This window comes from Cydia strobilella, chromosome 11, assembly GCF_947568885.1.
Source record: "Cydia strobilella chromosome 11, ilCydStro3.1, whole genome shotgun sequence".
In the NCBI taxonomy this organism is placed as follows: Eukaryota; Metazoa; Arthropoda; class Insecta; order Lepidoptera; family Tortricidae; genus Cydia; species Cydia strobilella.
The window spans coordinates 12,204,843-12,217,319 of record NC_086051.1 but is presented as its reverse complement, the minus strand read 5'-3'; the positions used below and the strand labels follow the sequence as shown (position 1 = coordinate 12,217,319).

Sequence of the window (12,477 nt, the reverse complement as noted above, 5' to 3'; positions counted from 1 at the left end):
CAGAAGTTATGAGGGCTAACTGACGAGGCGCTTTATCAAATATTAGCCTATCTAACTAACTCCATATCATAGAAGAAAGCAGCTGAGGATAAGATATTGTGAAATATTTTATTATTTTTGATAAGTTCAGGTTGCTCTTCCTAGAGATGTGCGAGGTTTCAAATCGTAGTGCAAAGTCTAAGCTAAGCTAATAAAGTCATGAAAACAAAAGACTTTTGATCGATAATTAGCATCAAAATCTTTGTATGACGTATATTTACCCGCCCATAAATACACATCTTATGAGATAAAAGTAACGGCTACAGCCCAATATCAACCTCATCCGACAAGGTTCATCTCTAAGGCCACAATTCCCACGCTAGCAAGCCAGCCCGCCTCCCTCGTTGCGTTCAATCTCAGTCCTCACGTACTCCGCCTGTTTCTCGCTGAGCCCCAGGCGAGCCAGCTCGGCCTCGAACTGCGCCTTGCCGCCGACGCCCACGAGGTACCCGTTGAGCCGCGCCGCGAGGTGCGAGCTCTGAAGCTTGGCCGAGTCCAGCCCGAGGCTCCGGCAGAGGTCCTTGTGGCCTTGGAGGCGGTACTTTTGGTGGTAACTGGAAAAGATCATGGACATTCTTTACTCGTTGACTCTGACCACGTTAACTTTGCACAAACTTGGTAAGAACGCATACCTACATATCCTAATATGCTTCATACTTGACGTAGCACTTGGCGTGTAAACTTAGCGTGGTCCGACTCTAATGGGTTTCATTATAGATGTATGATATTTATCAAAAAGTGAGATTTGGTGTAAAATCCAGTCACCGCTAATTTCAGAGCACGAAAAAATTAAGTGTATGTGTCTTGAAACCCAAGCTACACTAAAACTAGAAATGTCTTGAATTTTACATGTATAAAATCGGCGCACAAAATAGTTTATTGTTGAATAATGCCAACGCCTGATAGTCTCTTCAATGCAAATACATCTCCATGATTTGAATCTAGTCACAACAACAGTCGTTCCAATTCCAATGTCTCGTTTCTATAATAAACCAACCATTAATAATGAGGATAAATTAAACATCCCAACAAAGAGATGTCCTCATATTAGGAACCACAAATATCAAAGTAGAGGTCAAACTATCCTTTATAGAGTGGTAGGCCGTGAGACCCTGACACAATTAAAGTCCGCATTATGTATTCCACTGTTGCTATGCCGACAGCGCGTGCTAATATTACGAGGACATGGTGAATTGATTTCAATTACTCACTAACAAGCCTATGAATATATAATTTCGTATAATAAACCTATCGACACGATTCACTAGGAAACGTACCGTATCAATTCAATAACCGTTTTATTCGTCACTAACCGATTCAGTCATTTGTTTGAGTACATAGGAAGCCATAACATTTATTTTATTCTTGAGAGTTACTTGTTTCATTTTCTATTAGCCTAGGTATTCGTATGTTTTACTGTTGGACAAAACCCTACCCAATCCCATATTTCGTCTCGAATTTGGCTTCTGTTCCTCACGCCACCAGCGGAACGGTAATTGACACAAACAAGGCTTCATTATACCAAAGATTCCTCTTTGATTATAGCTATATCTTACAACACAAATGTACCTACGCTACGAGTTATCGCCTGGGAAGAACTTGGCTATAAAAATCTGTTGCTTTCTGGAGGTCCATTTTAGTTGAACTAGCTAAAGAAATATAAAACACTGGAACTTAATTGTTGTGAAAGTTATCTAGCTAGGAAATAATGGAGTACTTACTCTTCGGCCGGGTAGAATGTGGCTGCCGGTGCTATCTCGGTGCGTAGCTGGCCGAACCGCGCCGTAATCTCTTTGTAGGACGCCTCAGCCGCTTCACGCTGTGCTTCATCGTGATATAGGACCATGGATTGGTACTGGAATTGAGAAATCAGCATGTCAGCTTTAAGTCCACGTACAGCGATGATATTCAACATTAAAAACAGTACAAATATTAGTAGTTAAAAAAAATTCACGATTAAGGCATTTTTCATTAAAATAATAAATTTATGATGTTGTGTACAAGTAGGTACCTATAGCATAATTATCTATATCTTCATCCTACTAACTTCACCATATACCTACTTCACCTAGTTATTTCCGAAAACATTGCAAATATAAAGCTAATATATTTATGAATTTATTAGCTACTTAGTGCATTTGCAATGCAAGACGGGTTAAAGAATGTCACAGAACTCTTTCTGTTTATTTTAATAATAGCTAATAGGCTCATGACACAAAATAAACAAAAAAGAAAACCAATGGATAAGAGAATATGCAAAGAACATGAAATATTTATAGCCAACATGAATAGCAAACGAGTGATTATTTTTAAAATGTCCAGATTTACGACAAGGTATTGCCAGAAAGTGGAACTACCTACGGGCTACGAGTAACCTCTTTTCAGCTCGTCCGTGCAATGTCAATGTCACCTAGAAAGAGATTGAGAAGAGTGGTCGTATAAATTAATAGCTAACATAAACATTCAACTTTCAATTTCCAGTATTTTTTGTATAACACGGTTTATCTTGTTGTCGTTCAGTTCAGAAGCAATTTTTTTTTTCCTTTCTTCTATGTGCGTATTTGTAACATCAATTTTTTTAACTAGAGTTCAATGGTTTTTTTACTATCTTTAATTCTATCTATGGTCCAAAAATTTTATCTTTATTTGTGTAAATATTATTTGAACTAAGCAGGTCTGTCTTTGATAACTAATTTGAATAGAGAAATGCACCTACGTATAATACGTGAACCATAGTCTTGGTTTTAGACTGATGTGTGAGAAAGAAGAAAGAAATAAAGAAAATGGATATAGGATGAATGAAATGAATAAGATATAGGTTAGCTCTAGAATTACCTGTCTCTTTAGCTTGGTGGTTAGTCCGTACTCGTGGTTGGCCCAGAACATGTCCAGCAGATCCTCGAAGGTGACGGATTTGGGGTCGTAGTCCAGCTCAATCACCTCCGTGTGGTCGCCGCTGTAATACACAATATTTAAGTTTTGATTTTTTTTTCTACTCGTCGACTATAATGGTTGAATTAAGATTTCGTATACCAAACTATGATTGCGTACTTTTCATGTATGGGCTCCCAACTCAACTTAATTTAATTTCGATACGCTGTAGTCAACTATAAAAAAGTTTGACCAATCACGTGCCGCCGCGCTCCTACAGAAGACTAAACGGGCGACAATAGTCGCGCGTTTATGTCTTTTGTACTACATTTTTGTCTACTGAGATATTTACCAATTTTCATAAATTTTTAAGGTTTTATAGTAAAAAAAGTATTATTTTAGATGACTTGTAGAGAAATTATTGTATACAATAGTGATATAATCAAGCTTTTCAATCTCGTACCTTACTGAGGCAACCCAGCAAGCTTCGTTGCCTAAACACGGTAGGTACTCGACTGAAAAGCTCTCTATTATATCACGATTGTATAAAATACTAATGTATAATATTCACTTATATCACTTTAGGAGCAAACTATAAACGCTTAAATGGTTCATAAAATTAACGTTTTATTACACAGCCACCAAGTGAATGCCGGTAGATAGGTATAAGAAGCACAAACACTGGAGTCGTGGAGATCAATAGGCCTTTACCCAGCAATCGGTTACTCAAAAATATGCTAGTAAAGAAAATCAAAAGTGCCCCGGGCGCCATCCAACGGGGGGGGGGGGGGCCAAAATGAGCAAAAGTCAACAGCACGGAAACTTGTCAGTCGTCAGGGGGCGCAAATTTGGTGACTGCCCCGGCGCCATATCCTCTAGCTACGACCCTGTGCATTTTGTCCTTAGGTCCAAGGACCCTGTCCTGCCTTCTGAAGATTTGATCAGTTGATAAAGAGCAAGAGAGATTGATCACCTACATAGCTTATATATTTACATAGTAAATTGAGCCATACGAATGTCCGGAAGTTTAAGTTAAAATTTAAATCAGTTCCTGTTAAAACATTATCAGTACCTATTATCACATTCATGCGTGTGTATAACTAACTCGGATGTACACACGCAACCATCGCCGTCGTTTACAAAATGATCTCCGATTGAAACCAGCCAATATTATTCGGGTCTTCGATTGGACATGGTTTGTTTGAATTTATGGACCATGTTATATTATGGTTACGCTCACAGTTGGGTACAAAATGTTTTGTGCACTAGGCTTACCGGCGACTTGGCCTTGCTAGGCCTAGGAGCTAACCTTGGATCGCGAACACCGAATTATAATCACTTCCAAACCAGTTTATTTTTTATCTAACTCGTCTGACTTAATTGATAAAAAACCGGCCAATCGCGAGTCGGACTCGCCCACCGAGGTCCACTGGAAGTACCTTATAAATATTGATTCCCTTGAGTGTCGATACGTTATTTGCGGCATAAACGGCCGTATCTTTTTTTACGTTATCTTAAGTTTGATTTTCTAGTTCACAGTTTCTAGGGGCTGTAGACCTGAGTATATGGTTTAGTATGGTAATTTCAACTCGATACCTACAAGGCCGGATTTAGGGGAGAGCAACCGGGGCAACTCGGGGCCTCCACACCTCTAAATCCGGCCCTGGATACCTCCACACATTCCCGAGATAAAGGGTCTTGACAGACAGACGGACGGTTTTTTCCTATTGAGGTACGGAACCCTAAAAAACAATGATTTGCAAAATACCAAGTACCACGTGTAAAACGTGATTTTGCCCATGATCACCTTAGGTGATTCATTTGGTTATTTGATATTTTTATCTTTGGAAACATGGTGCCACAATTAGCTCCATGCATGAATTTATTTTTATTTTTGGATTCATAATTTATATCGTTGAAACACCGGAAATGATAAAAATACTTTTGTAAACCTTAACATTATTTTATTAAAAAATATTTAAAACGTTGAAAATTTTTGAGCGGTTGAAACGCTCATAATTTTTGGCGCGAATTCGACAGAGCGTGATGACGTCACACGTTGGGCGGCCCAACTGACGTTTCCGACTAATGACACTAATCTGTCGAACGCGTGACGTCACGTAGCGTTTCGAGCGTTTCGCTCACTAGCTTTTCGCAGGCAAATTTTTGTACTTTTTATTTATAATTTTAAGTAATTAAACGGTAATTTAAAAACGGAAATGCATTTGTAACATGATATAACGGTAACAAACATCCGAATAAAACATATTTCGTTCAAATATAAACTTCATGCATGAGGCTAATTGTCATTTATTTTTATTTAAAAAAAAATGCCATAGCAAAGTTATAACCAAACCAAACAACTATCCTTGTGCCGCCCAATGTACGCTCTGTTTTAATCGAATTTCAACTTTCATAACAACAAACAAAGTATCATTTCTCTAGACTTATAAAATTTCAAACAAATGAAATTCAACCCAATAAAAATAAAAATACAGTGAGATTCTATCTCAGGCCGTTGGTAAAGTATAGTGCGGTAATTTTCTGCAGAAGTTTTGGGACTAAAACTACCTGGCCTTTACTATAGGTATTACATTTTTACTTACTTAACATACCTGATACAAAAAGTCTTCATGTACTCAAGCTTTCAACTTTCAACCAGACTGGTTAGCTGACCGTAATAAATGTTTACCGAGCGCCTCAAATATAATAGATTAATAGGTAAACGATTATAGCTAAACGATTATAGCTAACGATGATAGTAAACAATATACCTGATGCAATAAAAATTAAGTTTCGATGAGTAATAAAGCCCATTGATATCTGCGTTACGCTACGTCAACGTAAATCTACGCTCCGGCATAATCTTACGTGTTTCCGTAATTGTTTACAATTGATACGGTATAGGATTCTAAGGAAACATACAAACAAACAAAACAAATAAATCCAACATAATTTTAATTATAAGTATACAAGTAGAAAATTTTCAACAAATATTGACATCTTGTTGATATTTTAGGCGCATTAGGCATTCACGACAATTAAAGAAATAAGATACAGAGATATATATTTCTCTTCTCATCCAAAGTGAAATCCTTTAGACATATATAAACTTTAGGGTTGATCATCATTCATTATCAAGGAACAGCTCTCATTGTCTCTCATAGCGCATTTCCACTCTTTGTTCTGGGGTAGGGTCGACAATCCTAGTGTCCTGGGACTCCTGGGCCGCGTGGCGCTGGCTGATTCCGTTACCCAGCTTCTGTCCAATGGGAAGGGATTCGGGATCGGATGGCGCACGTCCCGCACGAAGGCGCAGGCGCCTTCTGGCAGGCCCTGTGACGCGAACTTTACTTACGTGCTGCGAGTGCGCCCACCGCCCGGGCCATCGCACTTATAAATAATCTGCTGATCGGGTCCCGGATGCCGACATCTTAGCTAACCAGTTAGGTAATTTCCTAAAAGCTGTCATACCTGTTCTTGATTCTGCATAAATGAGATGTATTGTTATTATTTTTTATTGACCTATTTTTTATTTATTTATGTTTTACTGACTTATTGATAGTGATATTTATTAATTCTGTGTAATAATTGGTATTCTGAGACTTAACAATAACTTCGACATTTTTGTAATAACATTTATCCTCAATTTAATAGGTATGCCTATTGCCTATAGTATGCCTGTTATGCACAACTTTTTAATTTTAAGTTTTTTATTATTGTTGTATACCGTAAGCGTTTTGGTGAAATACTGTCAGCTTATATGTGGGAAATAAAATAAAATGAAATGAAATAAACAACCCACTGACCTTTGAACAGTGATAAAACTAATTTAAATCTGTTGTTAGGCTTTTACAAACTGGATAAATTTTATTAGGTATAATATTAACCAATACTCACATACTTACCTAAATATAAAATGCAGCGCAACACCATACTTAATATTTTAATCGCAACAGAAATATTTCACAATATTCCAGACGCTACGACCGCAAACACACCACGACTTGCAATTTTACTTAATAAACCCTAACAGATAAATAGTTTAGGTATCTTAATCTACCATTAGGTACAAAGTAGATATCGGGAAATACCTTATGAGTCTTATGATATTATACTTTCTGAATAACCAGCACCTGTCCTACATGCGATAGTAATCGCATACGAGCTTGCAAATGTTTGCTACAACGGTTGTATTTTAATTAAGTACCTATTATAGTAATTACCAGATTGGTTAATGTCAAATAAATCGGCTAGTTATCCATTCGTTCGTTTTCCCGAAGTCGGTTTACCTAACACTTTCTACGACGTAGACTAATATCGATCCTTTTCCTCGGATAACCTTGAACTCTACCTAGCGAAAATACAGTTCTACTCGTAGCTTCAGTTGAGAGCTGTAGGCCATAGGTACCTATTAAGTCTATGCTGGCCAGTTGATAATGGTATACAAATAAAATAATATTTACCTGCACGAAAACTGTTTACGTTACGCACATGTCAAAAAGCATACCTACCGTAACTATATCATATAATAATACGCGTTATCGTTTTATTATTTGCCTTGTCAATATTTGCTTTCCACAAATCGATATTATATATAACAAAGAATGTTGTGCTAAGACTACGATTAATTTATGATTATGATTTAAACCAATAAGCGCTATAATTAAATTGCACATTAACAATCAGCTTTGCTAATGACAATCCATAATTTCTAGGATTACGAAGGCTTTACTATAATACCTGTGGCAAATTCTTACTCTCTTGCTTTATCATTTTACATTGTACCTAACTCTAAGTATCTACCTACAAAGGTATGTACCTTATTATTAGTATAAATTGCATTATTTAATTAGTATTAGTTAAAATAACTTCCAAAAGGTATGTTCATGTGAAGATACAGAAGGTAAGCAGGAATTTACTTGCAACGCCTTATTTAACGAAAAATAAATAAACGAGTACACTACTTGACACCTTGCTTTGAAGTTGGAGGGGTTTTTTCTTGAAACCTGGTCCTGTCCGAATGAACATTGCATCGTTGGACCATAAATGAGTTAAATTTCTCTACTTACAGGCTTCTGTAGTGTGGGTTCTTGGTGGTGCCGCCAGAGTAACCGACTCTGGTCCGGATGACGCCTGGCGTCGCACCGAACAGCGAGTCGTTGGACCAGAAACACCCCATGCCGAATGTGGCCTTCTTCGTCGGTATGTCGACATCGTGAAGAAGGGTGGCCTGTGGACAATTAACAACAAAATTAATATTAGAGGAAAACGATACATCGATCCTTCAGAGAAATATGTAGGTACTATATTTTAGCGTTGCAGTCTTTGCCTTTACGGTACGCACGATACTTGAACGAGCATACCAGTAGCATGAGCAGACTCCATATTTCTTAATGACTTCTGGGAAAACCTATCCGTCGTGATTTAAGCACAGACAATTCAACGGAGCCACATGGTATCGTCAGCAGTGTTTCATATTTTTCTTTTAGTATCCTAGTAAGAATACACCTTATTACTTGGAATATCCTCCTTTGTCTTAAAATACCTATTTGATTAAATGGTTAAAAAAGGTTTTAAGTTTCATATAATTTAACTTAGATTGTATGTAAGAATCCTAAAAAGTTTTACAAAACTACCTGTCTACTATTTTCTACGCATCATGCCTATATACATATTTTGAGAAGTTTTTAAGCTAAGCTAGGGTAACGTTATTTAGTCAGATTTTCATGGTTTATTAGAATAATCTTTGTGGAGTCACCAAATATAAGTTTCGGGTCGGTATCCTAACCTAATACCAACAGGCACCAAATATATGAACTGATATCCAATGCTAACAGCGCAGTAGTCATCGATGCACCCATTAACAGGGATCCGTTATCAGTCAAGTCAAGAGGCCATTGCGAAATAAGATGATCCTTTAAAAGCTCAGGTTCGGGTTATCTTATCGCCCCCCTCGTTAAGCGGTTAATATAATATATCTATTGTTCGTTTGTTCTTGCGCAGTTTTGTGACACATGGCCCACTCGCGGTGATAAGTTATCACTTATCACGAAAGAGCATTGTCACGATTTTTTATCTACGTTCTTTTCATATCTTATTGCAATTATTAGTTTAGATACGTGACATTTTCCGTGTTTAGATAGTGCTAGATAAACATTTAAAATTATTTTTTAAGAGGGCAGGGGTTCCCGCGCGTTGCGATATCCCGAGAATTTGTCCCAGTCCCAGGAGCGTATTGGCTAGTGATATATAGTTTATCAAAGGACTGTCTCATTTCAAACATAGACAGAGAGAATCATACTATCTTTGTCGTACACTAGTACTAGCACCCAAAACAAAAGGATAAGTACAGTTTTTTGTTCTTATTTACTGACAATTTGGTTGACCAACTATAACTCATTTATCTACAAGATATCATTAGTTACAATTACAAGGGAGTCACAAAATAATTAGGATATTTAAAAGGTAGCCGTACTACAAAAATATAGTGGAGTTATAAGTTTGCGTGTCATCATACTTACCTGCTCAATATATCACAGATCAAATTTAAATGTAGACAGATACCTACTAGTGACAGTAGCGGTACGCGGTGGGTAGCGGTTAAGTTTGCTTGCCGCCGAAGACAGAAAATTACCAGTCTTTTAGTAGCAAATAAAATATCATTGGATCAATCTTCAATGATTATCAATTACATGCTGCGGACAAGCGGCGTCGTTCAATAAATTGATTGTCTCTACAAATTCTATTTCGGTCTCATAAAAGCGACAACTGTCTTGAGAAACCAATTTATACTAATAATGCAAAGCACGTGTTTGCATTATTAGTATAAATTGGAATTAGAATCGAATCAATTGACCAAACGGCATCAATTGGCGATCGGCGGCAATGAAGACCAAAGTGCATAGGCATCTTATTAGGAACGCGGCATTGGACCCTTTGCGACAATTATGTTGGGGTTAAGATCAGATAACGTCTTTCGAAATAGGTATAAGTATACACGTACCTACAACTTATCAATAGTAATTTAGGTAAGTAGGTTAATTTCAAAGTTGTATCTAGCCAATTTTCCAAAAAAAAAAGTATTTTATACCTAACAATTTACTTAAGCTAACATTCTAAACTCAACTTAAGATTCAGGGATCGAATCGATAAATGACTTATAAAATGACAATTGGATTGCCATAATGGATTGAACAAGTGCGAGTCGGACTCGCGCACGAAGGGTTCCGTACCGTACCGTTACGCAAAAAACGGCAAATAAATCACGGTTGTTGTATGGAAGCCCCACTTAAATATTTATTTTATTCTGTTTTTAGTACCTATTTGTTGTTATAGCGGCAACTAAATACATTATCTATGAAAATTTCAACTGTCTAGCTATCACGGTTCATGAAATACAGCCTGGTAACTGACGGACAGACGGACGGACAGCGAAGTCTTGTAGTAGGATCCCGTTTTAACCCTTTGGGTACGGAACCCTAAAAAACCTTCACAATTTCACTGGGGAGGGGGAATTTTGTTATAGTCTCCCGGCCGGTTTCGACTTTCCACCACGGCGACTGCTTCAACTCCGCTGCTGAAGAAGTTCATGTGCCCGCGTGTGGCTTGCGTAGCCGATCTTATTAACAAAGACCCGTACACACAATGGACAGGTAAGAACACCATTGCTGTAATTATACTCAATAGCCGCTGGTGGTCGGGCTTTCAGCTCATCCCGTCCCGTCTAATATCTAGTTCCATAAGACGACGGGATTCAAAGTCATCAGTTTGTTTAATATAAGGTATCCAGGAAGTAAACAAATTAGCGTTCCATAATAATTCCTATATATAGACAGTACCATAGTTTGAAAAAAAAAAACAGGTTACCTATACAAAGCTATAATTAACTCAGTCGTTACAATAATCTAGAATTTCTAGATTAATGAAACCAGGAAATTTATATATAAAATTATTAAAAATTCCTCAAAAAATGTTAAATTTTTGGAAAGCCAACCCAAAAAACTGCAAATTGTTAAGTAAAGGTGATTCAAATGTGAAACTTAGTCAAGTGGAGAGTTCATCGTTCCCGGACAAAAAATAAGTTCAGAACACTAGAATTTACACTGTACCGTTGGGATAATTAATCAACATTCATTAAGAATATCATGTAACATTGGCCTATACTCGTAACTCTACATTTACTTTCTCTCGGACAGTTAACTTTTTTGTAGCGCGACGCCCAATTTATTATTTAACTGTCTTCCAAAGTTATGAACGTTATGAGCAGCTTCCACAACATCAAAACTGCTTAGTTCGATAAATAATAAGTGACCGAAGCGTTAGCGAGCGTCCGTTATAACCTTAGTTTGTACTGTACAGTACCTCTAGCTATCACGGATAGGTAACTGACGGACCTGCGAACCGTTCGCGCTGACGACGCACCACGAACTATACGTGAATGAAACCGTAAAATTATTTGTAACAAATAAATATGTTTGTAGGGATACCATTGACACAAAATATTCAGGGTTTTCCCGTACCGATGGTATTCGGAAGGGCTCCCATTTAGGTCGAATCCGGAGAAAACAAGATGCAGCCGTGGCATAGCATCATTCTGACGCAATTTAATAATCTCTTTAATTGTCTGGTAAATGCAAGATGCTTGTAAATACTGACTGTTGTTGGTGACAGTGTAAGTAGGTGTTAATGTAAGTTAAGGTGTCATCAAACTTACCTGCTCAAAAAAAAACATATACAAACTTAAAAGTGCTGAAAACCCTTGTGTAAAGCAAGTTTTAATAATTCTTCAAAAATAAGAAATCAATTTTTGCGGCAGTGTGTAAAAATCCATTGTAAAAAGAAGACCAAGGAGCACCTTTAATTTAAGCTAACATTGAGTCAGTGTGTATAATTAAATTAAAATAACAAAAACCAACTTACGTTTACCGGCGGTTTCATGTTGCAGAAGCTCCTAATAATTCTCAGCATGCACCAAAATTTCTCTCAACTTGTAAATGCAGTTGCGTGTGTTTGTTGTTGAATGATCGCGTGACGGCGGTGTCCGGGCGTGGAGTGGCCGGCGTCCGTCTTGAGTGGCGGCTCGGCTAGCACTGACGTCTTATGTCGAGGGAGACTACACGAGACACAGCCACGATTTCCTGCTGCAGACACAGCAGTAGCGTGTCACACGGTGTCTGATCCGACAAAACGCGGCTTCGTCCCGAAAAAGTTTATATCTAAAAAAAACGACAAAATAAGGAGTTCATTGCATTGGCATAAGTTTGCGTAATTCTGAAGCCTGTCGAATCGTCTCTACTTAGTGCGCAATCCAGTCTTATACTTACAACTGATGCTTCTATTTAAGAAAGATCGAGCTAAACATTTTTTAAGTCGTGCTTTACTGCCTAGGGAGAGTTTAAAGGTTTATGTACAAAACATGGTTAGATAATTAATGTTAGGGTCACAATAAAATGCTCACTTTAGTATTTTAAGTTTGTAGGTACAGGGTTTAGGACTAATTACGTCGTTAGTTCTATACTTTTCATGAAATGACATAAATGGAGATAGGGCCATTACTTTCCGAGC

At 37.5% G+C, this 12,477-nt stretch overlaps 1 protein-coding gene across 1 annotated transcript; it reads right to left on the bottom strand.

Annotated features, from left to right (window-relative positions):
* Window positions 1–343: 343 nt before the first annotated feature.
* On the bottom strand, window positions 344–12,021 carry LOC134745535 (peptide methionine sulfoxide reductase). Its single transcript, XM_063679593.1, has 5 exons — window positions 11,833–12,021; window positions 7,983–8,143; window positions 2,875–2,995; window positions 1,761–1,894; window positions 344–593 (listed from the first exon to the last, which is right to left on the bottom strand). Exons 1-5 carry the CDS (start codon window positions 11,878–11,880, stop codon window positions 359–361), a joined length of 699 nt encoding a protein of 232 aa, XP_063535663.1. The 5' UTR covers window positions 11,881–12,021; the 3' UTR covers window positions 344–358.
* Window positions 12,022–12,477: the final 456 nt, after the last annotated feature.